This window comes from Panicum hallii, chromosome 2 (genome assembly GCF_002211085.1).
Source record: "Panicum hallii strain FIL2 chromosome 2, PHallii_v3.1, whole genome shotgun sequence".
NCBI lineage: Eukaryota > Viridiplantae > Streptophyta > Magnoliopsida > Poales > Poaceae > Panicum > Panicum hallii.
Window position 1 is genome coordinate 35,869,440 of NC_038043.1, and position 22,336 is coordinate 35,891,775.

General features: G+C 45.1%; 1 protein-coding gene across 2 annotated transcripts; it reads right to left on the bottom strand.

The window, feature by feature from the left end:
* Positions 1–11,764: 11,764 nt before the first annotated feature.
* Positions 11,765–14,922, bottom strand: LOC112883227 (ubiquitin-conjugating enzyme E2 variant 1C-like). Of its 2 annotated transcripts, none has more exons than XM_025948498.1 (4): positions 14,739–14,922; positions 13,025–13,164; positions 12,309–12,437; positions 11,765–12,204 (listed from the first exon to the last, which is right to left on the bottom strand). In XM_025948498.1, exons 1-4 carry the CDS (start codon positions 14,776–14,778, stop codon positions 12,064–12,066), a joined length of 450 nt encoding a protein of 149 aa, XP_025804283.1. In that variant the 5' UTR covers positions 14,779–14,922; the 3' UTR covers positions 11,765–12,063. The 2 variants fall into 2 exon arrangements, with proteins under 2 accessions (XP_025804283.1, XP_025804284.1); XM_025948499.1 differs by having other exon boundaries at positions 12,309–12,434; positions 14,739–14,920.
* Positions 14,923–22,336: the final 7,414 nt, after the last annotated feature.

Sequence of the window (22,336 nt, forward strand, 5' to 3'; positions counted from 1 at the left end):
TTGTTGTCAGCAATTTCCCTGCATACACAGCCATATCAAACATTAGTCCGAGCCGTGATCGGCTCTTACAACGACTCCCAAAATCAGCTAGAGAAGCCGACGGAGTCACTATACTAGGTCGGACCTAACTTCGTGCCAGGTTGGACTTTCGGGTACCTCTAAGAATCAGCTAGAAGAAGCCGATTGCTCTATTTAACAGATCGGATCTACTAATATTCAAGCATCTTGTACGAATCCGATATGAAAGATATAAAACATGCTCTATAATTACCAAGCTAATCCAATCTGTGACGGTAAAAGTCTTCACCGTATAACCGGAACATCCTACGCGTGGTTAAGCCTAACAAACATGAAGATAACAGAACGCTAACCTAAAACGAGGCCTAAAAACCAACTAACAAGCCGATTCCCGGAACAATCCCTTCTTAGATTACCGCAAAGCACCAAACATGCAGCCGGAACATTTAACCCGTTTGAAGGGCCTAATCATACGGATATTAAACCAATTCCTTGTAACACAAAGAACTACCATAACAGATTAGATCTACTAAGCAAAAATAGAGCAAGGCGCTGCCCTTGCACATGAGATCACGTACAAGGGCAGCTAAACGATTACGAACAGCAAGCAAAACATGGATTTACTATTCAAAATCAATGCAGCATCATAATCGCTTAAGATAACTAGTGTTACTCACCATCAATGATGCTTCAGCACGAGGAACACAAAGATAGGCAGATAAACACAATGCTGCCCCGGCCATGTAGAACATGACCGCGGCAGCATGTCGATTACCTGGAGAAACCCTTGGGAAAGGGGTGGCGATGCGCCGAGAGTTTTTTGTGAATGTTGGATTGATTTTTTATTGAATCTCACGATACATATTTATAGTCCGGAGACTTGATCTTTTCCAACTAACCCTAGCTGATTACGATACAATCTCTAACTTACTATATTTAAATTATCCTTACTAGATACATGGCCATCTCGGCCCTTGACATGTCCGCACAGAAGCCGATTCGCAGACCATTACGATGATTTTCTTCAGCCCATGTTGCTCTCGGTCCATTCCTTGGCCCAGCCAAATTATGGCGATAACACATGCCCCCCTGGTTTTGGCAATGATAATTCCGAAACCATCGCCTCTTCGACTTCTAAGATTTGCACATGCTGCTCCCAATGCCATCGGATGCGACCCCTCGGCTTCCAGGGCCTGTAGGCACGCGCTGCCTCTCAATGCCATCGGGCGCGACCCTTCGACTTCTCCCTCGGGCATCGCGATAATGCCGCTTCGCCTTCCATCTCTGCCTTTATAAACTGGCATCAGCGGATTTACTTCTATCCATCTTCTTCCTCCGCACATTAACCGCACCAGCATATTCTGCATCCCCCAACAATGGCTTCCTCTTCCTCTACTTCGTCCAATTCCTCTTCCTCTTCTTCCATAATTTCCATCACCTCTCTTGACTCCAAAACCTCCAGGGAGGCAACGCCGGAGTTCGATCCAGTAGCCTCGTACGAGGCTCTCGCTCCTCTGCATTGGGACGCAGAGGAGTGGGACTTCAGCACTTGGTCAGAGGACGATGAGTCCTTGACCGACGATGAGGACCTCCGGATTCTCCTTCATGGGGATCTGGATGAAGACGATGACGACTCCTGGGATGGCGACTTCTTTTCTTCCTCGGAAGAAGATGTCCAGGACACTTCCACAGATGACGACTCAGCAACAGGAGGGTTCCTGCGTGGTGGATCGTCGACTTCAGAAGACGACGAGGACGCCAGGGACGATGCCAGTCGTAGCAGCAATGATGGTGGCAACAGCTGCAGCACCAGCGGCGGCGACAGCTACAGCAATGATGACTCCAGCGCCCCCTCCCCCCCCCCCCCCGTACAAGCGCCGCAAGTCCTTAGGGACTCACTGGTGGTAGCTCATAGGATCTTCCGCCATTGTGCGCAGAGCCGGTAGATCGGCTTCTTTTGTAATAACCTTTTGTAAATGAATCCTTTTATTTCAGCAAGCCAATGTCTGAAATCTAATCTTAAAGTCCGATGGCATCGCATCGGCCCTTCTCCTTGAATTGTCCAATCCAATCCCCTGTATTTTTTTCCTTTATCCTGGATCGGAAACCTCAGAGACCTCCAAGAACTCGAGTACCCTTCAAATGATCTCGCTAATGACCAAGAGTATTCTGCCAAGATCTACCCCTCTTTTCTTTTGCCATCTGGCTATGTAACAAAGCAAGTCAAACCTGCTTATGTTGTTACTGCTTTCCCCCTATTCCCGATCAAGTCAAAAAATATGATTATCAAGAAGAACCCGCAAAGAAGTCGAACCTGTTCTTCCAAGATCAAAGGACACCTGCAACCAACTTCTCTGCTTTTTATCGACACTCGGGACTTGCAGGTTCCCATTATTGCTCCTGAAGTCGATGGCTTAACATCGGCTACACAATCTTTAACTCCGTGCACTAGTCTGCACTGCTTTTCTTTAGATATCTGACTTGTTTAACTCATTCCTCCTTACAGCCTGATGCATTGCACCGGCTTTTAAAGTACCCGATAGATACTGACCTGCAGCCTAATGCACCACCCAGTACTCGATCATATCGACCTGCAGCCCAATGTATCACATCGGCTTCCCTCATAGATACCCTGATTGCATTGGTCCATAGCCTGATGCATTACATCGGCTTCATCACTCGTCTTCCCACATGCTCGGGAAATATTTCTTGAGATGTTGGCCATTGACGACTACCGGAAATTTAACTCCATCCAATTCTTCAAGCATGTACGCATTCCCTGGTAGAGCCTGGTCAACTCTATAAGGCCCGTGCCAATTTGGAGACCATTTGCCATATGCCGCATCCTTAGTCCCCAATGGTAGCACCGCTTCCCATACTAGATCTCCAACTTGGAACTCCTTCATCTTAACCTTCTTATTGTACGCGCGGGCTACCTTGGCCTTATTTTCCTTGATCTTTTCAAGCGACCAAAGCCTGAGTTCTGTAATGTCTTCCACATTGTTGCTCATTAGTGTGGCATATTCTTCAGCGGTCAAATCATTCTGAAATTCTATTCGTCTTGAACCGGCCGTAATTTCCCATGGCAATACGGCCTCCTGCCCATATACTAAATGATATGGTGAAGTTCTTGTTGCCCCATGGCATGAAACACGATAAACCCATAACACTTCTGATAATACTTCATGCCAACGCCGTGGGTATTCATCAATCTTCCTCTTGATCAGCTTGATCAAGCTCTGATTGGACGCTTCGGCTTGTCCGTTTGCTTGAGCGTAGTACGGAGATGATCTGATCAACTTAATCCCCATGTCGGCAGCGAACTTTTTGAATTCATCAGATATAAACACTGACCCACCATCTGTTGTAATGGTCTGAGGAATCCCAAACCTATGAATAATGTGTTCTTTGATGAAATTGATGACGTCCCTCGATGTTACTGACTTCATAGGAACAGCCTCTACCCACTTGGTGAAATAATCTGTAACAGCCAAAATAAACTGATGGCCTTTACTCGATGGAGGGTTAATCTTACCGATCATGTCCATGCTCCAGCCCCTGAACGGCCAAGGTTTGATGATAGGGTTCATTGCTGACGCTGGTACAAATTGTATCTTCCCAAACCTTTGACAGGCCTGGCATCCTTTATAATACTTGAAGCAATCTTCCAACATATCAGGCCAATAATATCCCGAGCGTCTAATCAACCACTTCATCTTGTGGGCTGATTGATGAGTACCACACGTACCTTCATAGGCTTCATGTAAAAGCCGATTGGATTCAATCGGCCCTAAGCATTTAAGCAGTAGCCCTTCCAGGGTCCTGTAGAACAAGTCGTCCCCTATCAGGACGTACTTCATGGCTCTGTAACATATCTTCTTAGGTGCCCCCCGAGCCGGATCCTTCAAGTAATTGAAGATATCGGCTCTCCAATCCCCCTGATCCAGCAGGTTTATTGGAAAATCAGCTCCATCCACTGTGTTCTTGTAACCTGAAGCCATCTGGGCAAGATCATTAGCCTCAGAATTTTGTACTCTTGGAATCCAGTAGAAATTTATATATCTGAACTGGGCCATTAGCTCCTGGCATTGTCTCCACAAGGGAAACAACAACTCACTCTCACATCGGTACGTCTCCATGAGCTGAGAGATGACAAGTTTTGAATCCCCAAAAACTTCTACTGCTTCTGCTCCAGCCTCAAGAAGTAATTCCATACCTTTGTGCACTGCTTCATACTCGGCTAGATTATTGGTGCAAATTATTGGCAACCTGATTGAAAAAGAATATGTTGCCCCCCGAGGCGAAACGAGCAAAATGCCTATGCCAAAGCCATCTCCACAGACTGACCCATCAAAATACATTGCCCACGCGTGGATGGAAAGCGCTGCTATGTCTGAGCTAGTCCTTTCTGCAACGAGGTCGGCTAGCGCCTGCCCTTTGACTGCCTTCGCAGGCTGATACCGGATATCAAACTCTGACAAAGCAAACATCCATTTACCAAGTCGGCCTTTCAATACCGGGGCCGACAACATATGCTTGATAACATCTGATTTGGAGATGACAATCGTCTCGGTAGAAAGCAGGATGTGGCGGAGCTTCGTGCAGGTAAAGAACAAACAAAGGCATAATTTCTCAATTTCGGGGTACCTTATCTCTGTATCTAGCATCCTTCTGCTGAGATAAAAAATAACTCTCTCCTTGCCATTTTGCACTTGTACGATGACCGAAGCAATGGAAGTGTCACCTACTGACAGATAAATATAGAATGGCTTACCCTGCTGGGGCGGGACTAACACAGGCGGCTTGGACAAATATTCTTTGATATCTTCAAACGCCTGTTGCTGCTCTGTCCCCCAGCAGAACTCGTCATTGGCTTTAATTTTCACCAACTCCATGAATCGCTCGATTCTTCCTGACAGATTGGAAATGAATCTCCTAACAAAGTTGATCTTGCCAATGAGTTGTTGGAGTTCCTTCTTTGTAGTAGGCGGCACCATTGTTTTCACAGCTTCTTGACTTTTTAGGCCGATCTTAATTCCTCGTTCATGAACCAGAAAACTTAGGAACTGACCGGCCGATACACCAAAGGCACACTTCTTTGGTTCATTCTAAGCCCGAACTTCCTAGTTCGTTCCAAAACCCGCTGTAGATCTTCTAAATGCCCCTCAGCCGATGCGGATTACACTACCACGTCATCAATGTAAATCTCCACCAGCTTACCGATCAAGTCATGAAACATGTAATTCATGGCCCGTTGGTATGTAGCACCAGCATTTTTCAGCCCAAAAGTTATGACCACGTACTCGAATAATCCCACTGCACCTGGTACTCTGAATAAGTCTTATGGATATCTTCTAGAGCCATAAAAATCTAGTTATAACCAGTGTTGCCATCCATGAAACTCAACATCTTATGACCAACAGCCGCATTAATCAACGTTTCCACAACCGGCATCGGGTACTCATCCTTTGGTGTTGCTCTGTTGAGGTTTCTGAAGTCTACACAGACTCTCCACCGGCCATCCTTCTTTTGTACAGGCACAACATTGGAAATCCATTCAGCATACCTGCATGCCCTGATGAAGCCTGCTTCTATCATCTTTTCAACTTCTTTCTTGACTTCTTCTAGGACTTCGGCCTTCATTTGCCGTGCTTGTTGCTGGAACGGCCGAAATCCTGGTTTAAGAGGGAGCCGATGCTCAACAATACTTCTGTCCAACCCAATCCCAGGCAAAACAATCCGCATATTCTTTTAGCAATGATATCATCATCTCTCGCAACTCTGGATTTAACTTCTTGCAAATAAATGTTGGTCGTGGCTTATCCCCAGGACCAATGTCGACTTCTTCCAGCTTGTTAGCAGATGTAAACCCGTATCCTAGTTTTCCTTCATCCATCAAGTGGACACTGCAAATAAACAATGAATATGATGTAAAAGGATTCGGCCGATTGCATGTATCGGCCGACTTGTTCTTTTCATTAACTTGTGCCACTTTATAATCAACATATGGCCGGCTGCTCGAGCGGGCCTCTTTGTGAACATCATAACAATATAACATGGATGACAAAAACAACTTGATTCTTATTTTTTGGGGCCGATCGCTGGGCTCGGCCTTTCGTGTTACCTTGGTGCAAACTAACTTTGGCACCCCATCTACTCTGTAAGGCGAGTGGATAAGACCAGCCTCACCCCATTTTTTGTAGCTTCCACACGGTCGCAGCCCTCCAAGCTAATCCATGAGATCGGCTCCTGGTCTTCCGCGTCCCAGACACTCATGGCGGCATGCGAAACTTCAACAGAATCGTCTGCATGGACTACTTCTACTTCATCTCCATCCCATTGAATCAGACATTGGTGCATTGTAGAAGGGATACAGCAATTGGTGTGGATCCCATCTCTTCCAAGCAGAACGGTGTACGAGCCCTTGCTGTTGACCATAAAAAACGACGTAGGGACGGTTTTTCCTCCTACCGTCAAATCCACGCTGAGGACTCCTTGCGCCTCTGAAGTTTGTCCATTGAAGTCACTTAGCGTGATGTTGGTTTTGATCAAGTCCCACAGAATGCCCCAACTTGCGCAGCACTGAGTACGGCATTATATTGACCGCTGCTCCTGTATCAACTAGCATCCTGCTGACAGGCTAGCCGTTTATGTAACCCTTGAGATACAAAGCCTTCAGGTGACTGTAATTCCACTCTCGGGGCTTCTCAAATATGACTGGCCGTGGCCCCAAATCAAGCTGAGCCACTGGCACCTCCTCATGGCCTGGTGCATGAAACTCTGCAGGAAGAACAAACACCATATGTGCATCAGCCGATGTCTTTACATCGGCTTTCGACTTCTTAAGGCGCCACACCTTCCTAGAAGAACTCTCTGCCTTTCGAGGGTTGTGGACCTTTTCCGCCAAATCCGGCCGCGCCTTCCTCAGTGTTTCCAAGTATTGGGCCTCGGCTTCTTCCAGGCTGCGCAGCCGCTGCACCCTCCGCTTCTAGGACCGGTTGAGCCCATCAGGGCACCAGTGTGGTCTGTGATACCTGTCTTCCTCATCTTCTGAATTTCCCCCTGTGCATGTTGACTCGGCTTGTCCATGGCGAGGCTGCTCTGGTCCCAAACGCTGAAAAACTGAGGCATTCCTTGCATCTTGCCTCTGGGACTTGCACTCTAGACAATCTTCAAGGGTGGGGAGTCAGGGCAATGCCAATGATCTCGCGTATCCTCCCGCTTCCTGAGGCGTTTCCCGATGCGCCGCTCGTATTCTTCCTCTTCAGTTTCGCGTTGAAGACACTGTTGATACTGATACTGGTACTTCCTCAGAAGATGAGAGGAAACTGGTCGCTGGTTCCTGACATGCCTCACCTGCTCTTTGGTGATGTAGTTCCTTTCTTCTTTTTGGGGCCGATCGCGGGAATCGGCCTGTTGCCTCCTTGTATGCTGACGTGATGCATGCCCTGCCATGTTAATACCGAGCGTAAAATCCAGCTAACGACGTGTTGATCGGTCGTACCCTTCCACCATATTTACATTCGGAAATGGTTGAGTATCAACCTTCATGGCGTACTGCCCCAAGATTAATCGGCCTTGCTCTATAGCCGATTGTATCTGGCGCTGGAGTTCCTTGCAGTCACCGGTACCGTGAGTGAAAGAATTATGCCACTTGCACTATAATCTCCACTGGAGCTCCTGAGCTGTTGGGATCTTGAAACCTTCAGGGAACTTCAACTGCTTCTCCTTCAAGAGTAAGTCGAATATCTGTTCGACTTTGCTCTCATCAAAATCAAATCCCTTCAAAGGTCCTTGTTGTTTCACCCACTTGCAGGACACGGGTTTTGCCCCCATGCCTACTCCACAACTGCTATCTCCTGGTCATCTCCAGAATCTTCGGAGTCTTCAGCATCAACCATTACCACTTGACATTTGAACTTGTCTTGATATAATTCTGGGTGACGTTTCTCGTATACCGTCATCTTTTGTACCAGATGCACCAAAGAATTGAACTCCAGCTGGAAAACCAGATCCCTGATCGGTTTTGCCAATCCCAAAGATGCCAGTTCGACTGCCTCTTTTTTCTGAAATTCTAGTCGAGTAGCACCGGTTATTAACTTTCCTGAAACGCTGGATGTACTCCGCCACTGTTTCTCCCCGCTTCTGGCGGACCTGTGCCAAATCAGCAATTTCGGCCTCTGCAGCTTCTGAATGATATTGTATATGGAATTATTCTTCTAGCTGCTTCCAGGTGCGGATAGAATCAGGACCCAATGATGTGTACCACCCAAAAGCTGGTCCTGTGAGAGACTGCGAGAAAAACCTTACTCGTAATGGATCCGACACCGAGATCATCCCCAACTGCGCCAGATATCGGCTCACATGCTGTATGGAACTGGATCCTTCCGTTCCGCTGAATTTGGTGAACTCAGGTAGCCGATACTTGGGCGGCAGGGGAATCAAGTCATACTCACTTGGGTACGGCTTGGTGTAGCTGATCGCTCGCCTTCTTGGGAGAATGCCAAACTGATCTCTTAGAATGGCACTATTCTGATCCACTATATGGACTCCTGGGGCCGAGTGCGTACCCTCGTGACTCGGCCCTGTTGCGTAAGTAGCCAGCCATGCCTGTTTGTCAGCATCGACTGCAAATGTTTCCCCAGTTGTCCTCTGTGTGGGCTGCGCCGGATCACCGCCATCTGGTATATATGCACAAACATACCCATGTGGTACCTCCTTGGGGGGTTCACTGAAGAATTGGTGATCAGTAGGGTCACCTCCCACCTTGTATATGACATATGCTGGAGAATTATGTCGTTCTGGAGTTGCAAATGTGTAAGGCACCGGTGGTCTGGCTTGAGAAGGCAACTCCCCTTTGTGACTCCCTAAAGCAGGTCCTGTTGAAGAGTACTGGTGTTTCATAATCTCCTGTACCACGCGTACCGCAACGCGCTCAAGGGTATTCACTAGACTCTCAGAATGTCGATGTAACGAATGAGCCACCATGTAGTTGACTTCCTGGCGGAGAGCTCGCGTACGTTCCTCCGTAGGAGTAGACAGATCCACCTCGTCGAGTGCACCTTCAGGTGAAAACCCCTTCCACCTGATGCCGTGGTGACGAGTTCTTTCAAATGAGCCGATGAGATCGGCTTCAAAAGCAGCCTTTATTTCATTATACTTCTGCTTATGCTCATCAGACAACTCTTCATAAGTGATCGGGTTCTCGTTCGGCATCTTGGCAACAGAAGTCGATGTAGCCGAAGAAGATGATGCAGTCGGTTGTAGTCGACGTAGCCGAAGGAAGTAGTCGATGTTATCGATGAAGTAGTCGATGTGGTCCCACCGGGCATGCCAGAATGTATTGTCGGTCAAAACCCACCGGCGAGCAGCGACAGGCAACACGAGGAGCCGAGAGGCTCCCGGGACTGCTGGTGGGTCCCGGTCCCTCGGTCAACGGTCTAGAAGTCCGGCACACGCCCTGGCATGGTGAAGTGCTAGGCGTGCCACCTGACCTATACCTGATCAGGAAGGTGTAGAAGTTGTTGTCAGCTATTTCCCTGCATACACAGCCATATCAAACATTAGTCCGAACCGTGATCGGCTCTTACAACGACTCCCAAAATCAGCTAGAGAAGCCGACGGAGTCACTGTACTAGGTCGGACCTGACTTCGTGCCAGGTTGGACTTTCGGGTACCTCTCAAAATCGGCTAGAAGAAGCCGATTGCTCTATTTAACAGATCGGATCTACTAATATTCAAGCATCTTGTACGAATCCGATATGAAAGATATAAAACATGCTCTATAATTACCAAGCTAATCCAATCTGCGACGGTAAAAGTCTTCACCGTATAACCGGAACATCCTACGCGTGGTTAAGCCTAACAAACATGAAGATAACAGAACGCTAACCTAAAACGAGGCCTAAAAACCAACTAACAAGCCGATTCCCGGAACAATCCCTTCTTAGATTACCGCAAAGCACCAAACATGCAGCCGGAACATTTAACCCGTTTGAAGGGCCTAATCATACGGATATTAAACCAATTCCTTGTAACACAAAGAACTACCATAACAGATTAGATCTACTAAGCAAAAACAGAGCAAGGTGCTGCCCTTGCACATGAGATCACGTACAAGGGCAGCTAAACGATTACGAACAGCAAGCAAAACATGGATTTACTATTCAAAACCAATGCAGCATCATAATCGCTTAAGATAACTAGTGTTACTCGTCATCAACAACGCTTCAGCATGAGGAACACAAAGATAGGCAGATAAACACGATGCTGCCTCGGCCATGTAGAACATGACCGAGGCAGCATGTCGATTACCTGGAGAAACCCTTGGAAAAGGGGTGGCGATGCGCCGAGAGTTTTTTGTGAATGTTGGATTGATTTTTTGTTAAATCTCACGATACATATTTATAGTCCAAAGACTTGATCTTTTCCAACTAACCCTAGCTGATTCCCATACAATCTCTAACTTACTATATTTAAATTATTCTTACTAGATACATGGCCATCTCGGCCCTTAACATGTTCGCACAGAAGCTGATTCGCAGACCATTACGATGATTTTCTTCAGCCCATGTTGCTCTCGGCCCATTCCTTGGCCCAGCCAAATTATGGCGATAACATCGCCACAGTGGTGAAGAACAAGAAAAGAGACCCTGATTCACAGCAAAAGGACTCGACATCATAGTTATAATGAAGATGTTTGTTTCTCAATGGAAAGCTAGAATTAAACAAAATCCAAACCCTAATAGGACGGCTGCTACTGAGTTTATACCGAAGGGGCGACGTCCTAGGGTTGAGGGCGACCAGGTGGGGGCGTCCTCAACCTGGGCTTAAAGCCCGACACAATAAAAGGCCGACTTAGCCCAAAATAGATGACGCAGCATATTGTCATGGTCACACAGAATGATCCACGAATTTTCTGGAGCTCGGACCAGAATCAAAAGAAAGTTTTCATTGTCTTCTTTCCAACGCATCAAAGAACGTCTCATTTCGACGTCGTATGAAAGAGATATTAGTGTTTCCATTCAGAGTGGTCGGCTGGGTCCGAACTGGACGTGAAGGTCAAGTTGGTGACGACTCGTAACTCGTAGAAAACCAAATCTCGGGTGTATCCAGTATGGTAATGTCCTCATCAGTAGTTCTATGTATGGATCATTGGTAATACTGAAGATTATTATGGCTTCATCTACCATCTTGAACATTTTACAACTATTTGGCATGCGTGCTACATTTGCTATTGTACGTGTGGCTGTTTATACTATGAGCCGGTTTGGTGCAGCTCCAGCTCCGGCCCCGCCGGCAGCTCCTACCGGAGCCGCACCAAACGCCCCATATCAGCGGAGCGCTTCTGCCGCCCCGGTTGGGAGAGCCGAAGCCCTTTTGCACGGCGCACAAGCGGAGCCACAAAACATAGCTCCGCCTGCTCCGGCTCCAGCTCCACCCTCACGCCGAGCGCTCCCAAACGATGCCTATGTTTGTTCTGGTATATAGTTAAGTTTATGAAAAGCAGTTTTTGGTGACTCCACCTTGCAAAGAGAGGTTTCTCAATGGAGGTCATATTTGAGCAGCTCTGAATGTAGAAGATATGTGATTATTAACAATATCAGTAAATAAGATTGACGGCCAAATTTTAAAACAAACCATGGCCAAGAAGAAAATTTTCAACCCGTGTCTGGCAGATGTTTGCTGCCGAAGCAGCTTAATACAGCAGCAAACCCAACAGCGATAGATAAAATGAGAAGACACATTGCAAACAAGAATCATATAGGCAACAAGAAGCAGCAGTTACCCAACAGCAGTTTCTCGGATTACACATTCTTAAAACCAGCCAAACTGGCAACCGTTTCATTCCATCTCTTTAGCAACCACAAGAAAAATTTAAGGAACCAAGTTCACTCAGTACGCTATTGCGGCAGTCAACAGAGAGTAGGAACACATACTAGAAATCAATCATAGCTACCAAGTGAAGAAGCTGTTTTTGGAGTCACCATGGATGGCCATGAGATTCTGCCGTTGAATCCGCATATGAGCCAGCAAATAGTTATTTCAGAAGAATGTTCCTTCCGGGGGCTGCACTAGTTTGCGATTATGTGGGGAGGCCATCTCTTTCTTGAGCTGGGTCAGAATGTACTCCATTGTGTACTCCCGCTGCCAGTTTGCCAGTACACTGAACTTCTTTGGGTCAACCTGCATGCCCACAACAAAAAAAGGATGAACCACAGAAAACTATCCAAAAATCAAATCCAAAAGTTACATTCTGCATGAACCACTGAAAGACAGAATGTTGGTACCACTCCAGTCTCATGATTAACACATGTCATGTTTATTCTTGAATGAAATCTAACAGATGGTGGCTTCTCAGGGTAGTCCTTGTCACAGAACAACTTCAGTTGGTAGATGCGACCCTCATGGACGGTCTGCTAGTTGAGGAAGATGCAGCACTGTAAGACAACTCAATATACAAGTAATAACTGAAAGAAGCAATACAAAAGGGAGCAGAGTGCAACTTTTTGTCTACTTTTATCATTTATTTAAGCAGAGTGCATATTTCCAATACGAGCTAGAACTTGTATGTGGCTTTGCAGGTCTTGTGTAAAAATTGAAAGGAAGTTGAAAGGCTGAAGTTCATCTCTACATATGAATAATATGCCATGACTCTCTTCATGCATATGTTGCAGCCTCTGTCAGTTCTTTATTTTTTCCACTACCAAAGACTATGGCGGTGTAAAGTTAAATGCATTATTGGACGAAGAACATCATAAAAGAGGTTTTTTATATGTAGTTTCCAGACCGGTTTTTAAAAAATTATATTTGCATTCTTTCCTGATCCCTAGTGGTTTGGAAACCATATTTGATTGGAATTCTAAAGAATCGGAAACAACAAAAATGATACTCGTAAATTCTTGACCAAAACCTGCAACCAGATTTCCTGACCCAGGGTTATAGAGAGGAGGAAAATGGGAAATATACTAATGGATGGATTAAGAGTAAAGAGCCATAATCTCACATTATGTGGGCCAATGATAGTGCCAGTCCACGATCTCATGTAGATGTCATCTGCATCATCCATGCCATAGCTCACTGTACCATCTCCAATGCCCTTCTCCCCACGCTCAAGCTCTTCTAGCAGTCTGAAGTTCCGAGGAACTGCGGGAATTTTACATTTCAGTCAGCTCCATAAGTATTGTAATAAACTTTTGATACCCTTATACATGCAGATTCTTCTGCCATTAGGAAAAGAGGAATAGTTTCCTCTGCAATTGGATCAAAGATGTTTAAAAGTTAGCCTTGAATATGCAACCTGTTTGTGCAGAATCTAAACTCGCAAAATAGAATAGCTGCTTCTAGGAATGGGATTCATTAGCACAAAAATAGCTGACTTGCTATTTCGATGGGATACAAAAGAAATGGAGTTGTTGCCAACAAGGGTCAGAGGATTGGTGCTACTGAAATATGCAAACAAATGGAGAAACAAACACTACAAAAGTATTAGAAATGCCTGCTTAAAAAAGTAGTATACACATAAAAATGCAATTCGATTTGTGATTGGGAAAAGAAGGAAATCAAGGAGTGATCAAGCAGTCTTGCAAGAAAGATCGACACTCAATAAACCATTTGACTTCTTCTGAACACCAAGAATCTGTGATTAACATCCTAGTATCCTACATATACATGCCCAAAAACTAAGGCAACAAAAGAGGACTAGTGCAGTCTCACAGCAGGTATAATGGTTAAAACTGATTATACACAATATTAGAAATGGATAGCGAATTTTTGTTGTCATGGGTTCTTCTCTGATAAGTCTAAGAATGGGTACCATATGTTTGGATGTCAGCTGTAAAGCGATCGGAAAACCCAAGAACAAAGGGAATATTATGGTTATGGTTTTCTTTAAACAGCTGCAATTCATTTGGCAATCACCTCAGCACAACATTTTTTTCTTAGATCCTCGGAACAACAAATATATGCAGCACAGGTAATATAAGAATGGTGACAACACAATAGTCAGTGTGCAGCACAACCTAAATGCCTAAATTGTGTACAGGTCATGGTATAAAGATACCTAATGGATAATACACACCCAATTCACAGCTCAAAAGGATACCTAACGGACAGAACAATCATCAGCTCAAAAAGAACCCAATCAAAGAATCATCATGGTTCGCTTAAGTTAAGAATAACAAGGCGCCAAGCAGTATAGCACATGTACACGCTTTGGTAGGCATCTTGAGGCATGAGCACTACGTAGCCCTAGAGACAAATTACTCGAAAATAACAAGCCGTGCTGATGTATCCCCCACTCTACTGTTTGCTAAGAATTATTTGAGGTCGTAAAATTGCATTCACCCCTTGGAATTCATCCCTGGCTGTATAACAAATTCCACCTCCCGAAATAAAGCAAAACAGAGAACGACTGATCCAAGCCCACCGCCACAGCCCGCAGTTTCCTCACGCCGTTGATCTAAAATCGCCGAAAGACAATCTTGGTGGCCAGTCAATTAACACGTCCAATCGCTTGAAAGCCCAGAATTGCCCGCGAGTCGCATGGTACGAGCAAGAAACACGCCGGCGTCGGACCAAGAAACAACCAGATCAGACCCGCAGCGGGACACGGAATCAGGCAGGCAGGACCGAACCGCGCGATTTCTCGGCTAAAAACCCCGAGCAAGAAACGGCGCAAGAAGGGGAGGACGTGGAGGGGTGGGGGTGAGGTCGCTTACCGACGACGCCCGATCCGGCGGCGGAGCTTCCTGGCGTCATCGCCGATGGATCGACGGGGCCGTGAGGGGCAGGAGCAGATGGGGTTGGGTTCGGGCTTGTTCGATCGCCTTGGCCGGAGAAGGGGTAAAAGTCGTTTCCACGCGAATCTTCTCGCGATGTTGGATTCGTTCCTCCTTGGGTCTGATTGCGAGTACAAAGGAATGGAATTTATTTTTAGGGCGGCTTCGAACCGTAGGATTCGACATCAACGGCTCAGATAGCCAGGCAAAAGAGAGACTGTGGTGAACGAAAAATGTGCAGTGCCAGATGAATCTCGAGGATATGATCTTCGGCAATTACCTGGGTCCACGGTTCTATGCATTTTCTTAAAAAAATTTAAGATTATTTAAAAAATAACTTGCACAATAAATTACTTTATTGCAATAATAACTCAGATAATTTTATTGCAATAATAACTCGAACAATGCTTAGTGAAGCTATCCTGTAATTCTAAAATTTAGACTATGAGACGGTTGTTCTGCGAAACAATGATATCTTTCTTTCACCTCGCTCGTCGCATTAGTAAAAATCCTACATATCATTGTATAAAACAACTTATATCATTGCATAAAGCAACTTATATGATTGCCCATTTATAGGAATGTACTTGCTTTAATATTATTTAACAAGGCGGAGCACCTATGGATGCGGCCACCCGGAATGAGCATGGTAAGCTATGGATCCGAAGCCAACGAGCTAGGCAAGGCACGGTAGTGAAGTAGAGCCGTGTTATGCTTGCACACGGACCGAACCTTCAGCCAGGCATGGCACGAAGCCCCTTTCTTTGAGATAACCTAAAAGGCATGAGTGGCACAACGTGCCCTACCAGCACTGAAAATATTAGTCCCAGATCCAACGGCTAGGGACCTGTTAGGCCTATTTGTCCCGGCTGTAGCCACCAACCAGGACAAATAAGAGACTTTTAGTCCCTTGTTGGTAGCTCCAACCAAGACTAAATTCCCCAAATCCGTTTATCCTCTTCTTCCTCCTATGTCCGAGCCATTCCTCCATTCGTGTTCGTTCTGTTCTTGGCTCTCGGGTGAGGGGAGGTCACACCAATTTTCTCCATAATTTATGAAGGCTTTTGATTCCCCCATCCATCCAACGGTTTAAAGGTTAGAAACTCCATTCTCTTATCTTCTATTACTATTGTAGCTCGTTTCATGGTTTAGAAATAGAGATTTTGAGGGTTTTAGATTGGGAAAAATATTGGAGTTTTTTCGATTTATATACCATTTGAGCTCAAATTACTTAAGATTTGCATAGAGTAGAATGTTATTTTTTGGAATGGGAGTATATACATAGAGAGAGAGAGGAATACTATTTAGAAAAAGTATGGATATGAAACTGAGTACGTAGGATTTTTTATTTTTAGAATGAGAGTATGTATATATGACCATATGTGGATTTGAATGTGACATGTGAAATGTGTGAATGTGAAATTTCAAATTGAATGTTTATGTGCAATGTGAAATGTCAAATTGAATAATTATTGAAAGTGAAAAAAGATGTGTACTTGGTATTACACTATTAATGAATTACTTTGACACTCTAATGATGTATTTATTAGGCTCACATTGAAACCATCGAGAAGTAAAAAAAATCTTTATTTCAGAACATGTAATAACCTTGACCATGCGGTGATGATATTACCATTCGGAACCAACATGATATTCGTGACACGGTGCGGTATAAGGACGTGATGAAGGAGTACGGCCTTAGTTCCAATGAAGAAATCTTCACCTTTGAGCTAGGTGAGGATGCCACCATTTGGGCCAAGGCCGTACTCCTTCATCATATCCCTATACCGCACCGTGTCACGGATATCAATGTTGAACCCGAATGGTAGTGTCATTACCGCATGGTCAAGGTTAACGATAGATACATATTCCTAAATAAAGATTTTATTTTCTTCTTGATGATTTTTGCATATAGAGCCTGAAATGACAGATACATGTTTTTCTAGATTCAGTCTTTTTCTTAAAAATGACCGATGCAAATAGGAGGAAATTCATTCCACCATCGGACTACAACCGCTCAATTACCCAAAAGATCTGTTGGATCATCTGATGTTCCATAGCTCGGAGCCCAAAAGAAGCAATCAATGGAACCGCTCGTCGTGCTACCAACAGAACAACAAAGGCTAATTGCTTTCCTGGGCACCTATCGTCTCTCGGTGGCTTAGGTTGCAGGGCTGATGAAATTGAAACACACCCGGAGTTGCTAGATGGAAATATAAGTTTCGCAATAGTCTTGTTCCCCCGCAAGACATGCTTGTGCTTCCAACGCAAATGCGCAGGCTACATGATTACTACATGCTCGTCTAGCCGTAACGACTGCATGCTGGGTGTACAGATTAAAGATGAAGATTACTTTCATAGCTAGGATGTGATATGGTTGTATTTCGAAGAATTATACCAACTATACCATCAAGGCGCCCTCGACATCAGTTTCATTAGCACCTGGCTTCTGTAAGTAGTGTTCTTCAATTTTAATTTACATGATTAACGAATCTGATTACATGCCCTCAATCTATAGCTTCCTTGTTTCTTTTGTATCATGTAGAATGGAGATTCAAACTTGCAAGAAGAATGACTACTTTCACTTGGGCTTCGTCGACCCAGTGGTTGTGAATTGCGTTACTCTAAAGGACAACCCTCGAGAAACACTTCATAACTTATACAAGTTCTTATCCATTCAGCATTACAAGCAGAATATAGTGTTTCCTTACAACTTTCAGTGAGTGTTTTATGCCGTGTAACCCTTTTACTTTTGTATAATTGAATTTTTCTGACCCTAACAAAAAGTGACTCTGTATAATCTTGCAAAAATCATTGGATACTAATTGACATAATTCTTGACATGCGCTTAGCGATTGTTATGGACTCATTAAAGAAAAAGCCAGAACTTTACCAATTTATGACCAACTTGTTGAAAAGGTAATTACTAATTGTGAGAATTTCTTACATGCGCTTAGTGATAAAATATATTTATTCGTTCTCGGTCATGCGCGGGGTTTGAGAAAAGTTAAGTGAAAAAGAACCACATAATTTTACAGGCGAACTTAGATTGAAGACAGACTTTCCCATACGTATTGGATGCTGCTTTGCATATTTTATTTATCTTATTATATATTCATATATTCATATAGATACCTAATGACTTCTTTTGTCTTAAAGTGTTTGAGGCAGGCACAGGGCAATAATTTATGTGCATTCTATGTTTGCGAGAATATTCACACTCTTATAGGTCCTTACAAGACATATACTTCTTGGGAAGCGGAAGTAAGTAATAAATAACATTTTATAATATTTTAACTAATTTTGAAAATTATCGTAATTAGTATTTTTACTTTTTTATCGAACCATAGGATGCAGGATCAGCTCCTTCCACAAGAAAGAGTTTTGGTGATTCAAGAAGCCATGGCAGGATTTATTTACGAGCAAGTCTTCAAAACAGATGGTGAATTCCAATACGATGGGCACATTCTTGATAGAAGTAGTAAATATAGCATAAATGTTATATAAACTTTGTTGCACTTTAGCGGTGAATCTCGCTTACTATGTATGTTTGTGTCTATATATATATCAGTGGATTTCATACTCAGCTCGAACAAGCGCATGTGTAGGAACGTATAGTAATACTATAAAATACTACATAATTTTGAATATAAAAATATAACTGAAAAAATGAAATAAATGGAAAGGAACACAGAAAAAAAGAACCACCAATCGGGACTAAAGGGGGTCCCTACCTTGCAGCGGCTTGGAGCCTCTTTAGTCCCGGTTGGTGTTACCAATTGGGTGACTAAAGGGCTTCTTTAGTCCCGGTTGCAAGACCTGGGACTAAAGGCCCGGCCTTTAATCCCGGATTGGCGGTCCCGACTGGGAAATCGGTACTGGTGAGCCTTTCTGTACTAGTGCGACCCACTAGCTCGTTAGGCAGGAAACCACTCCATCATATCATAATTTGACAACATGAGCACAAATATATTTTAGTCACCTCTCAAAAACTAAAACTCAACTCACATCATAGGTACATCTCAATGGAGGACAACCCCTCACCATTGTTGATCACTAGCGCCCTTAGGCGTCAACAGATCCGGCTCCGTTGTTGAACTAAGTTCCATCGGCCATTGCAAGCTCCTCCTTTCTCTACCCTTCTGCAGTCTCCCTCAAAAATTGCTACCTTGCCCTCTAAGGCTTGTTCTAGTGTGCATGCCATGCGAGCTCGCACTGCCTAGGCTTGGCGGCTCACTTTCGGGGGGGTTTCATGCTCTCACCATCATATGATGGATGATAGGGAGGAGAGCTAGGAAGGGAGCAGCGACCTCTACCTAGGTTCATCGGCTCACCCCCAAGGCTTTCCCATGCTCGCGTAGTGGGGAGGAGGAGCGCTAGGAGAGGATCGAGCAGTGCTGGCTGGTGGATTCCCTGAGGGAAGAGGGAGGGGCGGTGGCAAGTGGTGGCGGGGAGGGGGCAACGGCTACCGGGGGTGGTTAGGAGGGAGGAAATGAGGGGCGGCTAGGGTTGAGGGACGTGATGGTAAAGTCAAATTCTATTCCAATTGCTAGTGGCAGATTTAATAAGTTGAAATCCTTAGCTGTGTTGATGATTGATTGTAACAAGTCAACAACAACTATAAATAAAAAGATGTGGATCTCCATACCTTGCTCGTGTTATTAGTACATACAGTGATGAGAAAACTTCCTTGGGACTCTATTTTGAAGCACAGAAGAAAAGGACCCTTAATTAAAATGGAACTACTAGCACCCGGACGTCCGATCCAGGCTCTAGCGTCGGACGCTGGGTTACCTCTTCAAATGAAGCAGCGTTGATAGGAAAATTCCCGCTGCAATATTTCGCTGATGTTGCGTGCAACATTCTCCTCTAGCCACGCGAACGTGATCTGTCTCCTCCCACTTTGGCACTTCCTTTCCCTGTCCCCCATGAGCAAGACCGTAAGACCGCAAGGCATGCTAAGAGTTAAGTTGAAACATGTTCCATTCCCTTCAAAAATAATTGAATTCAGACCACCTAATCAACCATCACTATGGGAGAAGCCTCATTTGCCGAGTGTCTGACACACTCGGCAAAAAAACATAAGCACTCGGCAAACCCTTTGCCGAGTGTTGCACTCGGCAAAGAGGAAACGGCAAAGAAAGGGTCGGCAAAGGCCTCTTTGCCGAGTGTTTTTTGTCGGGCCCTCGGCAAAGACTTTGCCGAGCGCCTAATCCTGCTCTCGGCAAAAAAAATAGACGTGACGGTGGAAGAAACGGTGACGGACATTTGCCGAGTGCCTGAGAGAAGCACTCGGCAAAGTATATGCTCTTTGCCGAGTGCTGGTGTAGGGACACTCGGCAAAGATTATGCTCTTTGCCGAGTGTCCCAGGTCAGCACTCGGCAAAGTGTATGCTCTTTGCCGAGTGTTGGCGTAGTGACACTTAGCAAAACGTATGCTCTTTGCCGAGTGCTGGAGGAGTGACACTAGGCAAAGATATTTATTTGCCGAGAGCGGCGTGAGAGGCACTCGGCAAAGGTATAATTTTTTTTTGGAAACACCTATTTTCTCCCTCCCCGTCCCCGGTTGGGAAGCCTCACACAATATTTTACAATTTTACAATAGCTACACAGATGCATCAAACAAGCTGATCGACCACAAGTTTTACAAGAGTTTAACGACAAAGTTAAAAAGCAATGCAAAATAGTTTTACAAGAGTTCAACGGATAAATTCACAAAGTTCACAAACAGTTCTCAAAACCACTGATTACAATAAGTTCACAACAAGTTAACAACAAAGGTTCATTTGACTAATTTCGAGAACCATCACCAAGTTGGCTAATTAGATTGATTTGGAGAAACATGAGGATCATTTGAGGCCGCCGATTGATTCTGCACAAAGTAGAAGAGATTACATGTGTGAGACAAGAAAAATGACGATCATATATGACTAAAACTTATCCATACTCACAGGAGTAGAAAACAGATCAGGAGGTGGAGGTGGAGGTCGAGGTAGAGAAAACAACGAAGCTGGCAGAGCAACACCCGTTGCGGCGCCAAGGCTCTGCATGTAAGCAAGAATCTCCCTCATCCACTGCTGCTCAGCCAGCCGCTCGGCCTCACGCTCGGCCCTCATCCTCGCCTCCAAGTCCACACGTAGCCTCCTCTCTTCTTCTAGCTGGTCCTGCAAAATTTTCACCCCAATGTTACAATAATGCAAAGAAAAGATCTATAATAATCAATAAACGACATATAAAGAAATAATAACCTGGAGTGCCTGTATCCGGTACTGTGAAGTGTCCTGCCGAGGTCGTATGGTTGGGCTCGCGCTGGTGCTCCTTACTCTAATCTGAGATAGAGTAGGAGTAGAGGACGAGTCGATTGCGCTGTCGGCAATCCAGTACCGCCCATGCTTCTTACCTCCTCCGACCCTCGTGACGACTTCATCGTCAAGGTCCTCGGTGGTCGGATCATAATCTGGACCATGGACCTCCCTTGCCATCGATGTGTACTCACTGAGGCAGCTGTGGGCGGTCGCGTTGCTGTATGCCTCGGGCCCATCCTCCGGGTTGTAGTTGACATCGGACGTCGCATTTCCCTTGTGGGCCATAGCAAATGCCTTGAAGAGGGAGCAAGGCTGGCCACCATGTGATGATGACTGCAAGAAAACCAGCAAGGCAATTAGAAATCATGCATAATTGAGTGTTGGATTAAATAAATGAATTCGCGTACCCATGCTTCTGCGCATCCGCTGAGGCTGCGGCTGCCTTGATGGTGTGGTACACCAGGCATCATCAAACGCCGCTCCCGGCAAGCGTTGTGCGACTCCTCCCACTCGTTGGAGCACCACTTTTGCACCATCTGTTGCCAGCACTCGGCATGCGTAGCGCACCAATAAGGAATCATCTACAGGACAATAAGTACATGACATATTAGAAGATGAAATTAATCGTACTTAATGTAAAAAGAATAAATATTAAAATTCTATATTTACCTGCAAGTACTACTCCTCAGTCAACCACATGGTTCTTGCGTCTATTTTGGTGACCTTCTCTCCAAGGACGGTGGCGTGGAAACTTATAATGGCCTGGAGACGCGCCTCATAGTGCATGTCCACGACTAGTTTCTTACAGCATCTAGTAGCCACCACATCAGCCTTGGCCTCAAACCCATCCTGGCATCTGAAGAAATCCTGCATGCAAACACGATGTATACCATTCATTATTTTAAGAATGTGCAATGAATGCGATGTATTTAGCACTTACCCATAGCTCCTGCTTCACCCGCTCTGCCTTATTGTTGAATACCCTGCCATCCTGATCTTCAGTATTGGGGGCGGCGGCGTATTGGTCGAACGTATAGGCCGGCCCCACCACTCCAGCGTACTCAACCAGGCTAGGGAAGTGTTCCTTGCACAGAAGACCAAGGATGCCATTGACGGAGCATCTGTGAGCAGCACCTGCACTCTCCACAATCCTCCAGGACCTGCATAAATGATTAGCCATCACTTTTAGTTTCTACTTTGAATTTGAACATATAACATGAAGAAGCAATGAAA